The sequence below is a fragment of the Ochotona curzoniae genome, unplaced genomic scaffold, assembly GCF_017591425.1.
Source record: "Ochotona curzoniae isolate NIBS_2020 unplaced genomic scaffold, NIBS_Ocur_1.0 scaffold_274, whole genome shotgun sequence".
NCBI lineage: Eukaryota > Metazoa > Chordata > Mammalia > Lagomorpha > Ochotonidae > Ochotona > Ochotona curzoniae.
In genome coordinates, this window is record NW_024467101.1 from 5,073,636 (window position 1) to 5,092,423 (window position 18,788).

The window sequence follows — 18,788 nt, forward strand, 5'->3', positions numbered from 1 at the left end:
ATGCTGACATGGTTTACATGGGAATTGAATGCTGTCAGATATATGCAAGTGCTACACAATGGTATGTAAGGGACTAGAGCACTCGCAGACTTTGGTTTCTGCAGGATATCCAAAAATCTATTTCTCTGGGAATACTGAGAGACAGCAGCATCATCAAGAAATTCATGAGGGCCCAGCGCAATAGCATAGTAGTTAAAGTCCTCGCCTTGCATGCCTGGGATCCCATATGGGCTCCGGTTCTAATCCAGGCAGCTCCACTTCCCATCCAGCTCCCTGCCTGTGGCCTGGGAAAGCAGTTGAGGACGGCCCAAAGCCTTGGGACCCTGCACCTGCTTGGGAGACCTGGAAGAAGCTCCTGGCTCCTGGCTTTGAATTGGCTCAACTCCAGCCGTAGCGGTCACTTGGGGAGTGAACCATCGGATGGAAGATCTTCTTCTCTGTCTCTCCTCCTCTCTGTATATCTGACTTTGCAATAAAAATAAATAAATCTAAAAAAAAAAAAAAAAAGAAATTCATAAGCCTGTCAGAAGTTTCCAGCCAAGTGGATGATCACTTCTGATCTTCAGCATTGTTATTGTTCCTCCTAGCTGGTTCTCATGTGATTGTTGATAAATCATGCCATAATTATTTCATATATTCATTATTTAGTTGTTGCTTGGAAATTATAAACATGTTTAATAGCTGTACACTTTCATAATATTTGTTAGGATCATTTTTTTGTTTATTTAATTATTCAGTCTCTTCCCCCCCTCCCCCCCTGTTATTTTTAGAGATAGTATCTTCCTGTTGAGGTTCACTCCCAGATGGACACGACGACTGGCGTTGAGCCTAACTGAAGCCTGGAGCCTGGGTGCAGGCTCCCAAGGCTTTGAGCCATCCTCCTGCTTTCCCAGGCCACAGGCAGCGAGTAGCCAGGACAGGAACCAGTGTCCATATGGGATCCTGAGTGCTTGTAAGGGGAAGATTAGCCCATTGGGCTATTATACCGTGTCCCGGGATCTTTGATTTGCTGGTTTATTCCCCAGATGGCCACAACAGCCAGGCAGGATTAAGCCAAGAATGCAAGGGCTTGGACCATCTTTCACTGTTTATCCCAGACCATTGCAGAGAGCTGGATCTGGATTGTGTATGGAGCAATCAGGGCACGAACCAGTGCCCAAATGGGACGCCTGCACTTAACCCACCACGCTTCAGTGCTGGCTTCCAGCTGAACACTTTTAGTGCATGTGCTGCCAGAGTAAGCAAGCACGGCTAGGCATTTTAAAGGGGACTGAGTGCCAAGTCCTTCCCAAGGTGTGCACCCCAGCCGTGTGCCCCACTGAGCTAGTGGATCCTGGCTAAAACTCGTGGCTCATTGTGGTATCTTCAATAATGCTCAGCCTCGTGGATGTTGAGAAGTTAAATAAGTGCATGTGTGTGAGGTGTATAGTGTGGCATAGTGCTCTTGCTGTTAAAGGTAGTAATTAAAACTTGATAGATTTTATTTTAAATATCATTTATGTAGTTGAGAGGGATGCATGCCCTCGTGGGCCTCTAATCAGGGTGGGGAGGGTCAGGCATGGAGGAAGGTGAGACACATATTTCAGTCTTTTTCCTTGCTGTGTTTGCAGGGGAGGAGGGGAGAGGGCCACTAATGGTGTCATAGCACACCATCACCTAGGGGTTGGGATGGTCCTTAGAGACCCCAGCGTGAGGCAAAGTGTTCCCAGGGTGTTACTTGAGTAGTTCTGATAGCCCTGAGACGATGTTGGTTTCCTTGCTCCAGGGTCAAGAGAATCTTCCCAAGGTCTGTTGGTTGACCAAGTCCACCTTAGTGCATCCACAGACCCAGAATTGTACAACCTGTTCTGCCTTCTGCCTTCTGATAAGGCAGTTGATGTCCACTGCTGGCCTACATGAGCTGACCATTAGGTCTCCCATTTGCATCTTGGCATGCTGTTCACTGCACGGACATCAGCAAATGGGGAAGCCCAGTCCCAGTATATGCATTCCAAGGTCAGACCATACATCTGTGATTGCCACTGTGGCCAGGGTGTGAGTCCAGTGGTTCAGTTGGAGAGTCCCCGAAGAAACCTTGTGAAGGATGATCTCAGACTGACTGTGATGTGTACCAGCCAGTACAGGGTCAGGTTCAGTGCATCTGCCTGGTTAGTTCTGCCCCACCCTCATATCTCACACGAACTGACAAGTGCTGTAGCCCAGTCCAGCCAGTTTGCCACAGACCTAGTCCTCATGCATACGAGGGGGGTGCCACAGTCTAGTCAGGACAGCCCTTCATAGCATCTACCAGGCCCACCCTGATTTTTTGTGTGTGCCGGCTCTGCTGTGGCCTATCCCAACCCAGCCTAGATCCCATCCAGCCCTCATGCACACCCAAGGGGACTGCAGCTAAGCTCAGCCCAGCCTATTCCCAGTTACATGCATCATGTATGCCGACAGCTGCTGCTGCCTTGTCTAGTCTGCGAGTGCCCACAGCTCACCTCCCAGGGGTACTGTGGTCCATCCTGATATGATTTACATCCATCCAGTCCCAGCACTTGCCAGTTGTTCCAGTGGCCTATCTCAGCTTGCCTGCACCTGTTCTGGCTGTTGTGCATGCCAGTGGGTACACCAGCCTAACTCAGCCTGGCCCACCTGCACACCCAGCTCTCTCACCAGTGGAAGCAGCAGCCCAGCAAGGGAGTCCCCAGATCCTCTACCAGGCCCACTCCCAACCATGGGTCTTGTGTGTGCCAACAGGTGCTCTGGCCCAGTCTGAGATAGCCCTAGCCCAGCCCTTGCCCAGCCCAGCCCACCCCCGCCCTCATGTGAACTGGCAGGCCTTGTAGTCCAACCCAACGTGGCCTGCGTCCTGTCCTGGCTCTCACTCGTGCCAGTGTGCTGTGGACTGATCTGCCAGGCCTGCCCCCAGACCCAACTCAGACCTGTGCCAGTGGGTGCTATAGCCTTGGTGGTCTAGCCTGCTCCCAGCCCTGGCTCTTGTGCTCACCAGCAAGGGCTTTGCCCTGCAGGAGAGTTCCCCAATTTTCCCTACCAGGCTTGTTCCCAGCCGTGAATCTTGCATGTGCTGGTAGATGCTGCTGCCCAGTCTGACGTGGCCAGCCTCCAGTCCTGGCAGTCAGCAGTAGCTACTACTTCCCAGCCCAACTTGACTATACCCATTCCATTGTCTCACTGATGCCCAACCCAGCCTGGCCCACCCCCAGACCCAGTCCAAATGACTGTCTTTCCCAGCTTTGTTCCTCACCAGTGGAAATTGCATACCAGCAGGGAAGTCCCCAGAGTTCTCAACAAGGCCTGTTCCCAGCTCAGAGCTTGCATGTGCTGGTGGGTGTTTCCACCCAGCCGGGCGTTCTACCTGCAGTCTCAGTTCTCCCTGGTGGGTGTTGCAGCTCATCCCAGCTGGTCATGGCCCACACTCTGTCCTGGCTCTCCTGTACCAGCAGGTGCTAAGATCCTATCAGGCCTGGTCCCAGTCCTGAATCTCACATGTGCCACTGGGGGCAGTGACCTTGTCTGGCACAGTCTGCCCTCAGTCCCAGTCCTTGCTTGCACCGGTGGAGTGCTGCAGCCTGGCCTCACCCAGCCTTTTCCTAGCTCCATCCTCTGTGAGTACCAGGTGGGTTCTTGTTTGGTGAGTTCTGTGGCGCAACCTGGGTCGGCTCATCATCATTCCCAGCTCCATGTAAATTGATGGATGTTGTAGTCCTACAAAGGCTAGCCCACAAGTCCCCTGCAGAATCTGCCTCCAGTTCTGGTTCTTTCCCATTCTGTTAGGTCTGTGGCCCAGCCTGACATGGCCCAGCCCCAGCTTTTTTGAGTACTAGTGGACAGTAGATGTTGCTGTTTAGCCTAGACCAGGTGACCCGTGTGGGCAGGTGCCTTGGCCTGACCCTCCATCTAAACCATCTGTGTCAATCCCTTGCCTACCTGCAAGTGCAGAGGCCGGTTCATGGAGACCCCAGAAATCATTCCTTCCCTGTCAGGCGTGCCCTCAGCCGCTCCCAGCGCCCATAAGCTATTGGCTCTTTCTCCTAGCAGTGAAAAACTTGGGCATTATCTACAGCTGGGCAGTAACTAAGAGTTTTTAGGGACCTTTCCAGAATCTTCTTTAAGGTTTTAGGGACAAGGGTTTGACACAGTAATGAAATTGCTGCTTGGGATGCCTGCATCTCATTTGAATGCCTGCTTTGACCAAGCTGATTGAGAAAACACGGCTTGGGAGGGAGCAGGTGAGGGAGGATCTCTTTTCATTTCAAATAAGATAAATTAAAAACAAGTTAAGCCACTCTATGTGGCGCTACCATTCCATGTGGGTGTCAGTTCAAGTCCACATGCTATACTTGAGTTCCACTTCCTGCTAATGTGCCTGGGAAGGAAGCAGAGGATGGCTAAAGTGTTCGAGACACTGCGCCCACCCGGGAGGCCTGGAAGAAGCTCCTGGCATGGGCCTGACCCAGTCCCAGCTGCTGTGGGGAGCAAACCGGCAGATGGTAGGTGCTTCTCTTTCCTCTCTCATTTTGTAACTCTGCCTTTCACATAGATAAAATTGACCTTTTTTTTTTAAAGGTAATTTAATACTGGGTTTTTTTTTTCTTTTTTTTTAAGTAATATATTTGAGGGCATGAGAGACAAAGAGGTAGGTACATGTCCTAAAATTGCTAAAAATTGGACCAGGTGAAGCCAGGAGCTAAATCCAAGTCTTTCATATGATTGGCAGGGATACAAGTAGTTGAGGCTTTACCTGCTGCCCACCAGGATATGTTAGCAGAGCTGGGCTTGAACCCAGGCGCCCTGAGACAGGATGTGGACCTCCCCCCTCCAAGGTCTTGTTCATTGGAAGGCATAATTGGAGAGGAAGAGGCACACTCTTCCATCCACTGATTGTCCAAACATCAGCAATGACCTGGAGCTAGTGCAGGGGTCCCAGTGCTTGGGCTGCCCTCCACTGCCTTCCCAGGAGCATTAGTGCGGATCGGAGGCAGAGCAGCCAGGACCCCAACTGCTACTCCGGTCACAGTGGTATCTTAAAGATTTAGCCAGGTTCCCAGCGTGGTAGCCTAGTGGCGAAAGTCCTTGCTTTGCATGCGCTATCGGGATCCCATATGGGCACTGGTTCGTGTCCTGGCTGTTCCACCTCCCTTCTGGCTCTCTGCTTGTGGCTTGGGAAAGCAGTCCAGGATAGCCCAAAGCCTTGGGACCCTGCACTCACGTGGGAGACCCAGGGGAGGCTCCTGGCTCCTGACTTCAAATTGGTTCAGCTCCAGCTGTTGCGGCCAACTGGGGAATAAACCAGCAGATGGAAGATCTTTCTCAGTCTCTCCTTCTCTGTGTAAATCTGCCTTTCCAGTAGCAATAAGTTTTTATTAAAAAATAAAATAAAAAAAAGAAGCTGGTACTTCCCTTACCTCTGTTGACCTTGCCACCTGATGACTCGTGCCGGAGTCCAGCTCCAGGCGATTGTGGAACTCGGGCAGGGTGCGTGGGGGAGGCGTAAAGACAAAAGAAATGGGCCACTGCGGTTTCAGGATGGTGATGGGCAATGCCGGAAAGCTGCCCCTTTATTTATACATCAACCCTTACCAGCTCTGGCACAGACTTCTGAGGTCATGGTCAAGTGGGTGTATCCAGAAATGAATCTGCCATTTGTTTCACCTAAAAGCTTTCTTTTCTTTTTTTTTTTTTTTATTCTTTTTTTTTTTTCTTGTTACCTAAAAGCTTTCAATAGAAGTTTCTCAAATATTCGTTGGCAGTAGATGGTGCATATCAATCAGTAGCACATTCCTATTGCAGTCCTCATTCTACAACTTAATCTTGAATCGGTTAAGGGAAGAAATGCATCACAAAAAAAGGGGAACCTAAAGATCAAGGATGGTCAGTGAGGGCAGCAGAGACGGAGACAGCAGGAATTGTAAAAGCATCAACTTCCAGGCTCACGTTGATAGTAAAAACCAACTCTGTGGTGGCAACCAATGCCTGAATGAATTACAGAATCCTCAGCGGGGTTGTCTGGTATCCATGCGAAGGGAGGTGGACCCGCCTTCAGGTGGCCGCAGAGACGTCTGCCAAGCTCTGCCATGCAGCGGAAAATTCCTTGCAGCCCTGGCTGCAGTGGAACAGCTCTCTTCACACCTCCATGTCCCCCACATCCACTGCATGGACCCCAGCAGACTCCTGGTTTGCTTAGCTCATTGTCTCACCTCCCTCAGCTGGCCTCAGGGCTGGCCTCTGGATCAGCACAGCTTCTGGGCCCATGTTCTTCAGGCCGTTACTCTCCTGCCAGCTGACTGTTGATCCGAGGTGGAGTGCTCAGAATCATCTAGTGGATGGGTTAAATACTTATTTCTTTGCAGAGGGTATTGGGCCTTGTCAGGAACAGTGACAGCACTTCTTGCTCATAAAGCCATGTGTGCCCCTTGCTTCCAAGGTCTGTCCTCTTCCACCCGAGTGCCCTGGGAGTACCTGTCCCTGCATACACTCCTCTGTGCAGTCCCTTCAGTGACCTGGCATGGCATGCTAATGAGGCATGGAGTAGTGCAGTGGGCTGTACCTGACAGCAGTGGGCCGCAGTGCTCCTGCTCAGGTGAGAGCCCGCTTTCTTCTTCCGATCAGTCTTAGTTGTGGCAAGATGGAGAGTCCAGGGACTGAGGACAGCTGGGACTGCATGCAGTCAGATCCATGTCCGACAAGACACGCGCTGTGAACTGTGGAGGTCAAGTTGCTGGTTAGGAGGCTGGGAAGTAGCACCACACACACACTGCATCCGGGGGCAGCCGGGTGAAGGACGCTGCTCCTGTCTGTTTCCTGTGACTGTGGTAGTCACATCACACATGGGGGGAAAAAATAGTTGGAGTTCTTTTGATAAGTGAACTTTGATAAATATTTAACTCAGTAGGTGTAAACACTTGTTGGTGAACCTTTTCAAGTTTTTTTTTTTTTCTTTTTTAATGAAACAGGAGGGCGTTTTGCACCACACTTAGAGCGTTTTCAGTTTGGAAGGCCTCACAGTTCAGGTACCGGTAGCCACACATTGTTGATGGCTGCTGTGCTGCTCAGGGTTTAAACTACTGGACCAGGGATGAGGGGCTCTTGAAGAAGGGGGTTCTGCCCTGTTCCACGCCATGTAGGGGTCCTACACATCAGTGTGTATTTCTCTCCACTTAGGCCTTGTCTTTTTAAGGTATATCTATTTATTTGAAAGAAAGAATTGGAGGAAGAAAGAGAGATCTGCTGGGCCTCCCATGTGAGTGCAGGGTCCCAGAACTGGGGCCATCTTCAGCTGCTCTCCTGGGCACATTAGCAGGAAACTGGATTGCAAGGGGAGCAGCCAGGCCTGGAACCAGCACTCTTCTGGGCTGCTAGCACTACAGGCAGCAGTTTAACGCACCATACCGCAGCGTGGACCCCTGGAGTGTGCTTTCCTAGCTTGTGCCGCTATGTCTCCCAGTGAGTCCTGGCTTACACGGGGGCTCTGTATCACCCCCCACCCCGCACCTAGCTCCAGCACTGTTTCTGACACTTGATAGACACCTCGCAAATGGTTTTTAAATTGTATTTGTGTTTCTTGACATAACTGCATTGCAGACATGCCTTTGGCTGGGGAGGCGGGAGGGTGGGTGCGGGGATTGGGTTCTTGGTGTAGAATTGTCAGAGTCTGTCCCCTGCTGGAGGCCAGTAGATTCTCTTGCTGGGTTAGCTGAGAGCACCCTCAGGTATTGGCTGCTCTCCCTAGGGATGCCCAGGCCAGATGACCTTTCTGGCTACCTGTTCCCCAGAATCTGGTCCTTTTGATAAAGTGGACGGGGTTAGGGGGGTCCCTCATGTGAACTGTGGACTCTGGGTGATCGGATGTATCTGTGTGGGTCCATTGAAGATAGCGCATTTCCTCTGAGCGCGGGACGGTGACTCCTCGTGTGGAGACAGTGAGCCTGTGTTGGAGTCTGCTCACCTCTCAGCTTTGCTGTGAACTCAAATCTGTTCTGTAAACAAAGTATCTGGGGCCAGCTTTGTGATCCAGTGGGTTAAGCCTTCTTGAGGCTACAGCATTCCATATGCACTGCAGCCCAGCTCCCAACCGCAGCAGCTCCAACTTATACATGTTCATGTATGTTCCCATAAATTTGCCTGGGAGGACAGTGGAGGATGGCCCAAGAACTTGGACCCCTACCACCCATGTGGGAGACCTGGCTGGAACTCTAGGTTCCTGGCTTCAGCCTTGCCCAGCCCTAGCTGCCACTGGTATTTGGGAAGTGAACCTGTAAATGAAAGATTTTTCTGTGTGTCTCTCACACTCTGCCTTTTAAATAAGTAAATACATCTTCTAAAAATGAAAGTACTCAAAGACACGACAAAACCAGATCATCTCACAGCTAACCAGATATTTTGCTTGGGAAAGACTGGTTGCTTTTGGGCCTTGTGCAATAACCTAGCAGTTAAAGTCCTCACATTACATGAACTGTGATCACATATGGGCACCGGTTCTAATCCTGCCAGCCGCGCGGCCCATCCAGCTCCCTGCTTGTGGCCTGGGAAAGCAGTCAAGGACGGCCCAAAGCCTTGGGACCCTGCACCCACATGGGAGACCCAGAAGAGGCTCGGGGAACTTGGCTTTGGATTTGTTGCGAGCACTTAGGGAGTGAATCAACAGACATGACAGAAGATCATCTTCTCTGTCTTTCCTCCTCTTTGTATATCTGACTTTCCAATAAAATATATATATATATATATTTTTTTTTTAAAGGACTTTTTTTCTGGTTTCCCTACAGACTATGGGGCTTTGGGCTTCGGCTGATCTTTTGTGGCCACAGGTTTGTGAGCTGTGCTGTGGTCATTCTGGTCTCTTCTTGTCTTCCAGGACAACCCTCCTTATGATAAGGGAGCCTTCAGAATCGAAATCAACTTTCCGGCAGAGTACCCATTCAAACCCCCGAAGATCACATTCAAAACAAAGATCTACCACCCCAACATTGATGAAAAGGGGCAGGTCTGTCTGCCCGTCATTAGTGCTGAAAACTGGAAGCCAGCCACCAAAACCGACCAAGGTAAGGCAGACGTGTTCCCCAGGTGGCATTCTTGTGGGGCAAGGGCTCAGGCTCCCTTGAGTGTCACGTCAGGCATAGAGACCAGAGGGGGCCTGGCTCCCCTGGCAGCCCAGGCCGGGGGAGGGGAGCCCAGGCCCGGGGACTCCCAAGGGCCCGCCCAGCCAGCCTGGTAATTCTTCTCGGTTGAGCTATTGATCTGAACAGGCTCTTGGCAGGCCACTGTCATGGCTAGGCTTTTCTGGGTATGCAGTGTGGGCACTGACCCTGGCGGTGTGGAGGGTGGCAGCACTGCCCAGCATGGAGAGGGAGAGCTGTGTTTACAGTGGGCACACAGCAGTTAACGCCCAGCCTCAGGCGTAACGGAAGAAGCAGGGTGAGGCATGAGCCTAAACAGGGAAGGGGCTGGGGCAGGCTTGCCCCCGATGTCCCGACAAAAGCACCTGAACCCCTAGGGTACTCATAGTGCTGTTCTTCAAAATCCGGCTTTTTAACATTTTTAATATAGTTAAAATGTTGAGAGGGATGCCATCCCTGTGCGGCCTTTGTTTAGGGTAGGGAGGGCTGAGGTGTGGAAGATGAGCAGGACAAATGTTTCAGTTCTTTTTTTACTTTTTTCTTCTTCCTGTGTTTGCTGGCAGGGAAGGGGAGGGAGCCGCTCCTTGCTGTCAGACTGCATCAACACCCGGGGATGAGGGACAGTCTGATGACACCCTAGAAGCCCTGGGGTGGGGACTTGAGCTTTTGTAGTTCTGAGACATTGTTGGCTTCATTGCGCCAGGCTTGAGAAAACCTCTGCAAGGGCTCTTGGCTGATCGAGTTCAATTTAGTGCATCCACAGACCCAGCAGAGTTGTCCAACCTGTTCTGTCCATCCTCTGATGAGGTACTCGATGTCCCCTGCTGGCTAAGTGAGCTGGCTGTCACGTCCCCCATGTGCAGCTGGGCATGCTGTCCACTGGACAGGCATCAGCAGCTGAAGGAGGCCAGTCCCAGTCCGTGGATACACGCACCCCAAGCTCAGACTGCTTAGGTTGTGATTGTTCCCTGTGGCTGAGTCTGAGTCCATCAGTCAAATCAGAGTCCCTCAAGAAATCTCACGTGGGGTGACCTCAGACTTAATGTGTGCCCACTAGTTCCTGGTCAGGATTGGTCCATCACTGGTTCCAGTCACATATCATGCAGACCAGTGAGTGCTGTGGCCAGCCCAGCCCAGGCCAACCTGTGCTTTTATGTGTGCCAGCGTGCACCGCATTCTAGCCTGAGTTGGTCTGCATCCCATCTAGATCTTGTGCACAGACCTCATACCAAGCCCTCATATATGCGGTACCTTGTCTAGCCTGGCCCGCCTCCAGCTGTGGCCTAGCTATTCACCAGCAGAAGCTGCATCCCAGCAGGAAAATGCCCACAGTTCCCCGTTGTCAGCCCTAGATGTTGTGCTGGTCAGGAGGTACTGTGGTCCAGCCTGACATGCCTTGCACCTAATCCTGGCAGTTGCTAGCAGATGCTACAACCTAGTTTGGCCGGCCCATATCCATCCTGGCTCTCACGTGTGCCAGTGGGTTCCTGTGGCCAAGTCTAAGATGGCCTGCTCATAATCTTAGCATTTGCTGCCATGGGCGACAGCCTAACTCAGCCCACCAACCTCTAGTCATAGTCTCATGGGTGGGTGCAATAGTCTAGTCCAGCCTGGACCACCCACAGCCCCAGCGCTCATATGGACTGGTGGCTTTTGCAGCCCAGCCTGGCCTGGCCTGCACCCTTTCCCCAGTACTCATGGGTGGGTACAGTGGTCTAGCCCATGCCCCTCAAACCCCAGCTTATTCTGCGCACCATGGGTGGCAGCAGTACTACTTACCTCAGCCCAGGCCCCCCCCCCCCCGCTCCTCCCCTGTCATGCATATTCTCAGTGGCCCCTATGCCAAGGCCAGCGTATCTGCATGTTGGACACTCTTTTCCTTGGGTAGTCTGTAGCCCCACACCGTTCAGTGTTCCAGGGACAGGGCGGGGTGCCTCAGCCTGGTGTCCCCCCTCCTTCCCTACATCTTTTTTGCTTTTTTAAATTTATTTATTTTTATTAGAAAGTCAGATACACAGAGAGGAAGAGCTTCTGTCTGTTGATTCACTCCCCAAGTGGCTGCAACAGTTGGAGCTGAGCTGACCTGAAGCCAGGAGCGTCTTCTGGGTCTCCCATACCACACGGGTGCAGGGTCCCAAGGCTTTTAACCGTCCTTGACTGCTTTCCCAGGCCACAAGCAGGGAGCTGGATGGGAAGCGGGGCTGGCAGGATTAGAACCGGTGTGTGCAAGGCGAGGATTTAAACTGCTAAGCTACTGGACTGGGTCCTTCCCTACATCTTTAAAAGGAAAAAATTAATAGACAACTATGCTGGCACACTGGTATAGTTAACACAGATTTGGCATTAGCTCGACCAAAATGCCCACCATCTATTGGCTGCTTTTCTCCCTAAAATGCAAGTTGCCTGGGTATAAGGCAGCCTCCGCATTGCCTACAGTGGGAAGTTAGGACCTGTTCAGAGAGTCAATGAGACTGGCATTTGGGAGGCTGTAGGCACAGAGTCTAGGGGACATGGTCCTATTTTCTGGTAGAAATCTGAAAGAAGGAGTTGGAAGCTTTTTCCCAAAAAAGCTTCCCTGGGAAGGCTTCCTGTGGGCAGCAGCTCCTGGCCTCCCTCAGGTGGCCAGTTAGTGGGGAGGGCCCTCCATAGGCCTTCCGCTCAGCATGAGTGGACAACGTTTACAAAAACCTGGCACGGTCATCTCCTCATCCAGGGCTGCTCATGTGGTTGGTATAGTCCTTGTCCTCTTAGTTTTGGGTTAACATGTTACGCTTGGATGTTTTTATGGGGCACAATGTGTTTCTTTCTTTCTTTCTTCCTTTTTTTAAGCTTTATTTTATTTTTATTACAAAGTCAGATATACAGAGAGGAGGAGAGACAGAAGAAGATCTTCTGTCCGATGACTTACTCCCCAAGTGACCACTACGGCCGGTGCTATGCCGATTCAGGAGCCAGGAACCTCTCCCAGGCCTCCCATGTGGATGCAGGGTCCCAAGGCGTTGGGCCGTCCTCAACTGCTTTCCCAGGCCACAAGCAGGGAGCTGGATGGGAAGTGGAGCTGCCTGGATTAGAACCGGTGCCCATATGGGATCCCAGTGTGTTCAAGGCAAGGACTTTAGCTGCTAGGCCATGGCGCCAGGCCCAATACAATGTGTTTCAACACATAAATGCAGTGAATGCTGATCAAATCAATTTGTGGTTCCACTTCCTTGTTTCTTAAAGTTTGGAGTCCTTTGTGTACCTCTCTTCTAATTAGCTGGTGGGTCTTCCATTTTCATATGTTATTTTCATCTACCTGAAAGGCAGGGAGGTCTTTTATTCATTGGTTCACATCCCAGATGCCTGCCTGAGCCAGGCCTGAGCCAGACACTCCACCTGTGTCTTCCGTGTGAGGGTCAGGAGCCCAGGTATGTGAGCCATTCTCTGCTGTCTCGCAGGCTGCCCTAGTGGGAAGCTGAATTCAAAGCAGACTCAGTAGCCAATGAAGGGGCCATTGGATATGGATATGGCAGTCACAGGCAGAGGTTTACCTCACAGTGCCACCATGCCTACCGCTGGACCTGGCACTCCCACGCTGTGGAAGGTGCCAGCAGCTGCATTTGGTGGTTAGTGGCAGGGTGAGGTCAGCCTCGTACCCTGTCTGTTGATCTGCCATGTTGGAGGGCAAGGCACACTGTGCCGGGGAGAGCCGTGCACCTAAACTGCAGCCACAGTGGGTGGAGGCTCCCCAAACACAGACGCAGATACCCAGGTGAGCTGCCCAGCCCCCTCCTCAGAGCTGGTTCAGAGCTTCCCAGTTCTTTGTCAGGTTGTGGCTGCCTTCCCCCACCCCTTTACAGAACCAGATAACCTGTCGACAGTTTTTATTCCTGGCTCCAGTGGGCTTGCTGACTTGAGGGTTTCAAGTTACCTTGTGGTGCAGAGGCTGATGTGTGTATTGAAGGGTGGAGTTGCTGCCACATCGTTTGCAGCTATAGAAAATGATCCCGGTAGTGCTTCCTGGCACCCCCTTGGTCCCACATGCCTGTGTCACTCTGGGCCAGGATGTGCCGGCAGGTGGTGATTCTCACTGGGGTGCTTCTGATCTCTTTGTGGCCTCCCAGGCTCGCTGCAGCAGGAGGGTAAGTCCTGCATAGCCTGGAGGTCTCAGTGCTGTGGAGGGGGCGGGGAAAGCAGAAGGCAGCACTCACTCCTGACTACTGTACTACTGACGCCTTTCTTAAACAGGTTGATTTATTGGGAGCCAGTGCTGTTGTGTAGTGGGTTACACTGCACAGTACTAGCATCCCGTAGGGGTGCTGGTTCAGGTCCCAGGAGCTCCACTTCCAGTCCAGCTCCTTGCTAATGCACCTAGGAAAGCAGTGGAGATGGGCCCGAGTGCTTGGGCTTCTGCACCCACGTGGCAGACAGTCGGAGCTCCTGACTTTGGATCGGTCTAACCGCAGCCATTTGGGGTGTGAACCAGGATGGAAGAGCTCGCTCTCTTTGTAACTCCACCTTTTAAAATAATAATTGTCATTATTATTTTGCAGAGAGAAGGTTTTTCTTTTTTGTTTTTAAGATTTACTTGTTTTTTATTGTAAAGTCAGATTTATAGAGAGAAGAACAGACTGACTTTCTGTCAACGTGGCCATAATGGCCACAGCTGAGCTAAACCAGAGCCAGGAGCCCGGAGCTTCTTCTGGGTCTCCCACGCAAGTACAGTTTCCCAAGGTATTAGACCATCCTGTATTTATATATTTATTATTTTTGTGTATGTTTGTTTGTTTATTTACTTATTTGAAAGGCAGAACACCATAGAGGAAGAAAGAGAAAGCAAGCTCATTTACGTGCTGGTTCATTCTGCAGTGTTCTCGTCGGTGAGGGCCGGCCCATGCCACAGGCTGGGTGTAGTGCTTCCTCTGGGTCCCCAGTGTGGGTGACCCAGAGCCAAGCATTTGTGCCATCTCTGCTGCTGGATCACACACGGCAGCAGGAAGCTGGATCAGAAGCACAGTAGCCAGGGCTGGTGTGGCATTCCGTATGAACTGTGGTTTGCAACTTGGCTGCTGTGCTTCCAGTCCAGCTCTGTGCCATGGCACCTGGAAAAGCCAACAGAAAATGACTCAAGTTCTTGGGCCCCCAGATTCGCATGTAGAAGACCCCAGTGTAATAGCAGCTTCCTGGCTTTGGCCTGGCTGGGAACCAGTGGGTGTGAGATGGATCCTCCTTGCCCCCCTTACACATACATAAACATGCCCCATAACTCTGCCTTTTCAATTTTTTTTTTTTTTTAAACAAAGGCAGAGTAGCAAGACTGGAACTGGTGCTGATAAGGACTGCAGGTGTCCCAAGTAGCGTTTGAATTTGTGGGCCACCACACTCTTCCATTTTTGTTGGACTGTTCATCTGTCAGGTTCAGATTGATAGCAGCAACATTGTACGAAGCCCAGAGTAGAAGTGGTGCCAAAGTGTGCGGGTTGAGGGCTGGAGAGGCCGACTGGGAATGCCACGTGCTCAAGTACTGGCTACCTGAGACCAAGGGAAGGGCTGGCTCAGGCTGTGCCTGTGTAAGCCTGGCAGGTCCTGTGCCTGTTGGCAGAGCTGGTCGTCGAGGCTGCGCCTTCTGCCTGGCTGAGTTTCATTGTTCTGTGGTTACAAATGGACCTGTTTGTTCCTCAGTACTCCTGGTGCCTTTGTGAACAAGTGCAGAAAAGGGAAACCTTTGCATCCTCCACCCTCTTGGCTGGCACCATGAGCGTGGGCAGCATGGTTTCCTGCCACCCTGGAGCTGTCGTTCCCACATTAGAAGGCCTGATACCCCAGAGGGGAAAGATGCATGTCAGGTACGTGGCCTGGTGGCCAGGAAATCCATGCTGGGTAGTAAGGCAGGTCCTTCTAGAACCCACAGACCGAGGTCAGTTCTCGGTCACTGAAGAATGCTGTGAGCAGAGGCGTTTAGGGACAGGGACACACACACACTCCATTTCCCCTGAGAGTGATGATGCAGGCAGTCAATCATTCATTCAGTCTTCACCTCAAAGTTTATAAAACCTAAGAACTTCAAATAGCAGAATTCAGCAGGTCATGGGGTTGGTGAGGACAGGCAACCGAGAGAGGAGCTTCAGGGTTGCTGTGGTCTGGAAGGGGCCATGAGGGAAACGGACAACTTGGTGAATATTCTCAAAACACTGTGTGCTTTTTAAAATTTTCACATTATTTACATAACAGAGGGATGCACACCGTGGTGGGCCTCCAATTAGGATGGGAAGAATCGAGGTTGGAGGAAAGTGGGGGACAAATGTTTCAGGGTGTGTGTTCGTTCGTTCCTGTTTCCAGAGGGGGAGGTAAGGTGCCGTACCTTACTGTCAAACTACATCAACACCCAGGGATGGTGGGTGGTCCTTTGATGATGTCTTCCAAGCCCCAGTGTAGGAAAGAGTATTCCAAGGGTGTTACTTTAGTGGCTTTGTTGCACTATTACTTGCTGCAAAGCTTGGCCAAGAGAGTTGTCCAACCTGTTCTGCTTTTCATGCTGTGACAAGGCAGTTGATGTGCCCTACCTGCCTAGATGAATCGGCCATCGTGTCCCCTCTGGACGTGCACAGGCACCTGAGGCCCATGCACTCAGAGATCAGATCATATATATTAGGATTCCTGTGTCTGGGGTTCGAGACTAGCAGTGTAGTTGGGGAGTCAACCAAGAAACCTCAGCTGGGGTGACCTCAGGCCTGACTCTTGTGTGTACCAGGCAGTGCAGGGTCAGGTTCGGTATGTTGCATGGGGCCAGCCTTTTCTGTGACTGGATGGAGAGATGTATGCTTGTCTCTGTACACACCTTCTGTTGGTGGCTGAGGTGGTGTTGCCACTTGAGTCACTAGCATTCCTTCCTTTTTATAAATCTTTCTGTTGAGAGGTGAGATGATTTAAAGGAGTACAGTAGCTAAACGCTGATTTACTGACTGACCACATGGATCAACAGGGAACAGCGTAATGCCAATGGCATTGTGGGGGGAGCAGAACCTGCTAACTATCAGTGCTGCTCAGCTAGACTATGGAAAAGTACAGAATTGATGCCTCCAGGGCCGGCGTGAGCGGCACCATGGATGATGGGCCATGGGGGGGGGACAGTGTCGTTCCCCTGAGGGTGTAGGGATGTCTGCCTCCCCTTGCCCATCGTGGTCACAGGAGCCTCATTGCCTCTCCCCTGGCGGCAGGGTGGGCCCACACTCCATGTGGTGTGGGTGTGTGACTCAGCCAGCATCGGCACGCTGACCCAGTGCGTGCACAGCGCAGGCTCAGTGTGGGCCTGACAAGGGAGGCTGGCCAGCTGCCAGAGAGCTGTGCTCTTTAGCAGGGACAGCAGTAGGAGGGAGCACCGCACTCCGGGAGTGCTGTCCCTGCCCAGGGGATGAGGGGCCGGAGCCAGAGCCCCGGGTGTGACCACTGTCTGGTGGTGCTGGCTGCTGCTGCCAGCCTCCCTGTGGAGGAGCCGCACTGGAGGGTTCATGAGCAGCTTGGGGTCTCCTAGGGTGCCCTTTCACACCGCTCTTCTTGGGCTTACTCAGTGTGGGGGCCCACTGCCCAGTCCTGCGTGAGTGTGTGTGCACAGGTGAGTGTGTCCATGGTCACCCTCGGGGTCCTGGAGGCAGAGGTGTCCCTTTGTACGGTTGCCCGCTGTGGTCCTGGCTGTTGTTCATCTCTGTCTCCCAGCTGCAGAGGAAAGAGGAGGTGGGCTCTGCTGGCCAGGGTTTCAGATCCATAGGAGGCTGCCTTGTGCTCACGTGCCCCAGGAGGGCGGCCTTGGGCACCCGGGTCTTGGGGGGTCCGCTCCGAGCCGGCTCTGACCCCTCCCCCTCCCTTGTCCTTCTCTCACAGTGATCCAGTCCCTCATAGCACTGGTGAACGACCCCCAGCCCGAGCACCCGCTCCGGGCTGACCTAGCTGAAGAATACTCTAAGGACCGTAAAAAATTCTGTAAGAATGCTGAAGAGTTTACAAAGAAATACGGGGAGAAGCGACCTGTGGACTAACAGCTGCTGCGGAGGATTCCAGCGACTGTGAGCAGAGACCGGAACAGCGCGCTCAGACTCCGCCCAGCGGGACTCTGGGAAACCGACACGTGCCGCCGCCTGGCGCTCGTGGCAGTTACTAACTTTCTACAGTTTTCTTAATCACAAGTGGTCTAGGTAACCTGTAAAGAAAGGATTAAAAATTTCAGATGTTCTAGTTCTGCTTTCTTTGTTTTAAAAATCACCACTTCAATCTGTTTCCAAAAACGGTGTTTCTTTTCTTGTCCAAATTGACCCAAAAAGTTTCAAGTTCCATTTAGCTCAAAGTTTAAATTTTTTTTTTTTTTTTTTTGTTAAGGGTTGTATTTCCCCCACCCCATCCTGTTCCCCTCGCCCCTGTGACTCCTACCTTCTCACTCCCAGCCAGTCAACCCTCAAGGGTTCCCTCCCAGACGCAACCCGGCCTCCCTAATGGAGAATGGCTGGGGCACGGCCAGCGGCCTGTCCACTCCCATGGCACACTACCCCGCATGGAGTTGGTCCAACGTCCGACTTGAGGTGATAGCATCCTTTAAAAAATAAATTAAATAAAAGATGATCCAACAACCACCACCACCACTCCTAACCACCTTCCCTGCCCATGCCATCACCCCCCCCCCACCCCCCGAAAAAAACCTGGCAAGGGAGGCCTCGCTGTTGCATAGAACCTGCTAACGTTGCTGTGTGCGCCACTGAACTGGCCTGTCCCGCCAGACCTCGGGTGACCCTGGAATAGGGCCCGGGGTCCTTCCAACCTGAGGACATTGTCGTTGCCTGCCTTCAGCCATCTTGGAACGTGATGAGCCGTCAGTCACCATGGGCCGAGGGATCCACTTTTTGAGGTTCCATGCCCAGCTGCCACCAAGAACCTGGATGTGCCACGGAGCCCAGCCTCACACCACCAGTTCTCCCCCAGCACGGCACCGCCCTCCGCAGGATTGGGATTGACGGGACTCGGCTTCTGTAGCCAGCACCTATCTGGGGTCGCCAGGACCCCCTGACCCTGCCCTGCTGAGTTCCTCCTTCACAGCTGCCGCCACCATCACCACCCAGTGCAGCCCAGGGACAAGATGGTCTCCTCGCCCCCCTTCAGACTCGCAGCCTCCGCAGCAGAGACCACCTCCGCTCAGCACTCACTCAGTTATATCCTTCTGATGTGTTTTATATTGTTTTGATTGCCTTTTTTTTTTGTAGAAATAAAAATTGACCTTAGAATTGATCACCCACTGAAGCTTGTAGAGGATCTGAATGTTCACGTCTTCTCTCAGCACACAGCAGCACCCTCCTAACCCCCACCAGCCAAATGCCACGTGCTGCCACCCTCGGCGGCTTCCCCTTCTTGGCTGTGGGAAGGGGGCAGGGGCGGTGGGAACTTGAAGGGACTTTGCTTTCTGTTTGGACTTTAGTTCTGTAACTTGGAGATGTTTCCCAGGGCCCCACAGACTTCAAGCCAGCTCAGCCTCATGGATTTTTGCCTGCCCCCAGAAGAGAGTCGGCCCTGGGTCAGTCAGGGTGACGGGACACTGTCCAGAGCACCCCAGCCCTCTGCGCGTCCTCAGTGAACTTGGCTGCTTTTTTAGCTCTAGGAATGCGGTTAAGGGGAGGACAGGTTCCCGGAGATGGTCCTGCGCCTGGGAGGGCA

The 18,788-nt window shown here is 52.2% G+C and overlaps 1 protein-coding gene across 2 annotated transcripts in view; it reads left to right on the forward strand.

Moving 5' to 3' along the window:
* Positions 1–18,365, forward strand: part of UBE2L3 (ubiquitin conjugating enzyme E2 L3) — a 37,707-nt gene extending 19,342 nt beyond the window's left edge. For both annotated transcript variants that reach the window (XM_041003483.1, XM_041003484.1), the window contains 2 exons: positions 8,855–9,041; positions 16,974–18,365. In XM_041003483.1, the coding sequence (XP_040859417.1) occupies positions 8,855–9,041; positions 16,974–17,128 (342 nt within the window). In that variant the 3' untranslated portion in view covers positions 17,129–18,365. The remainder of the gene's footprint in view (positions 1–8,854; positions 9,042–16,973) is intronic.
* Positions 18,366–18,788: the final 423 nt, after the last annotated feature.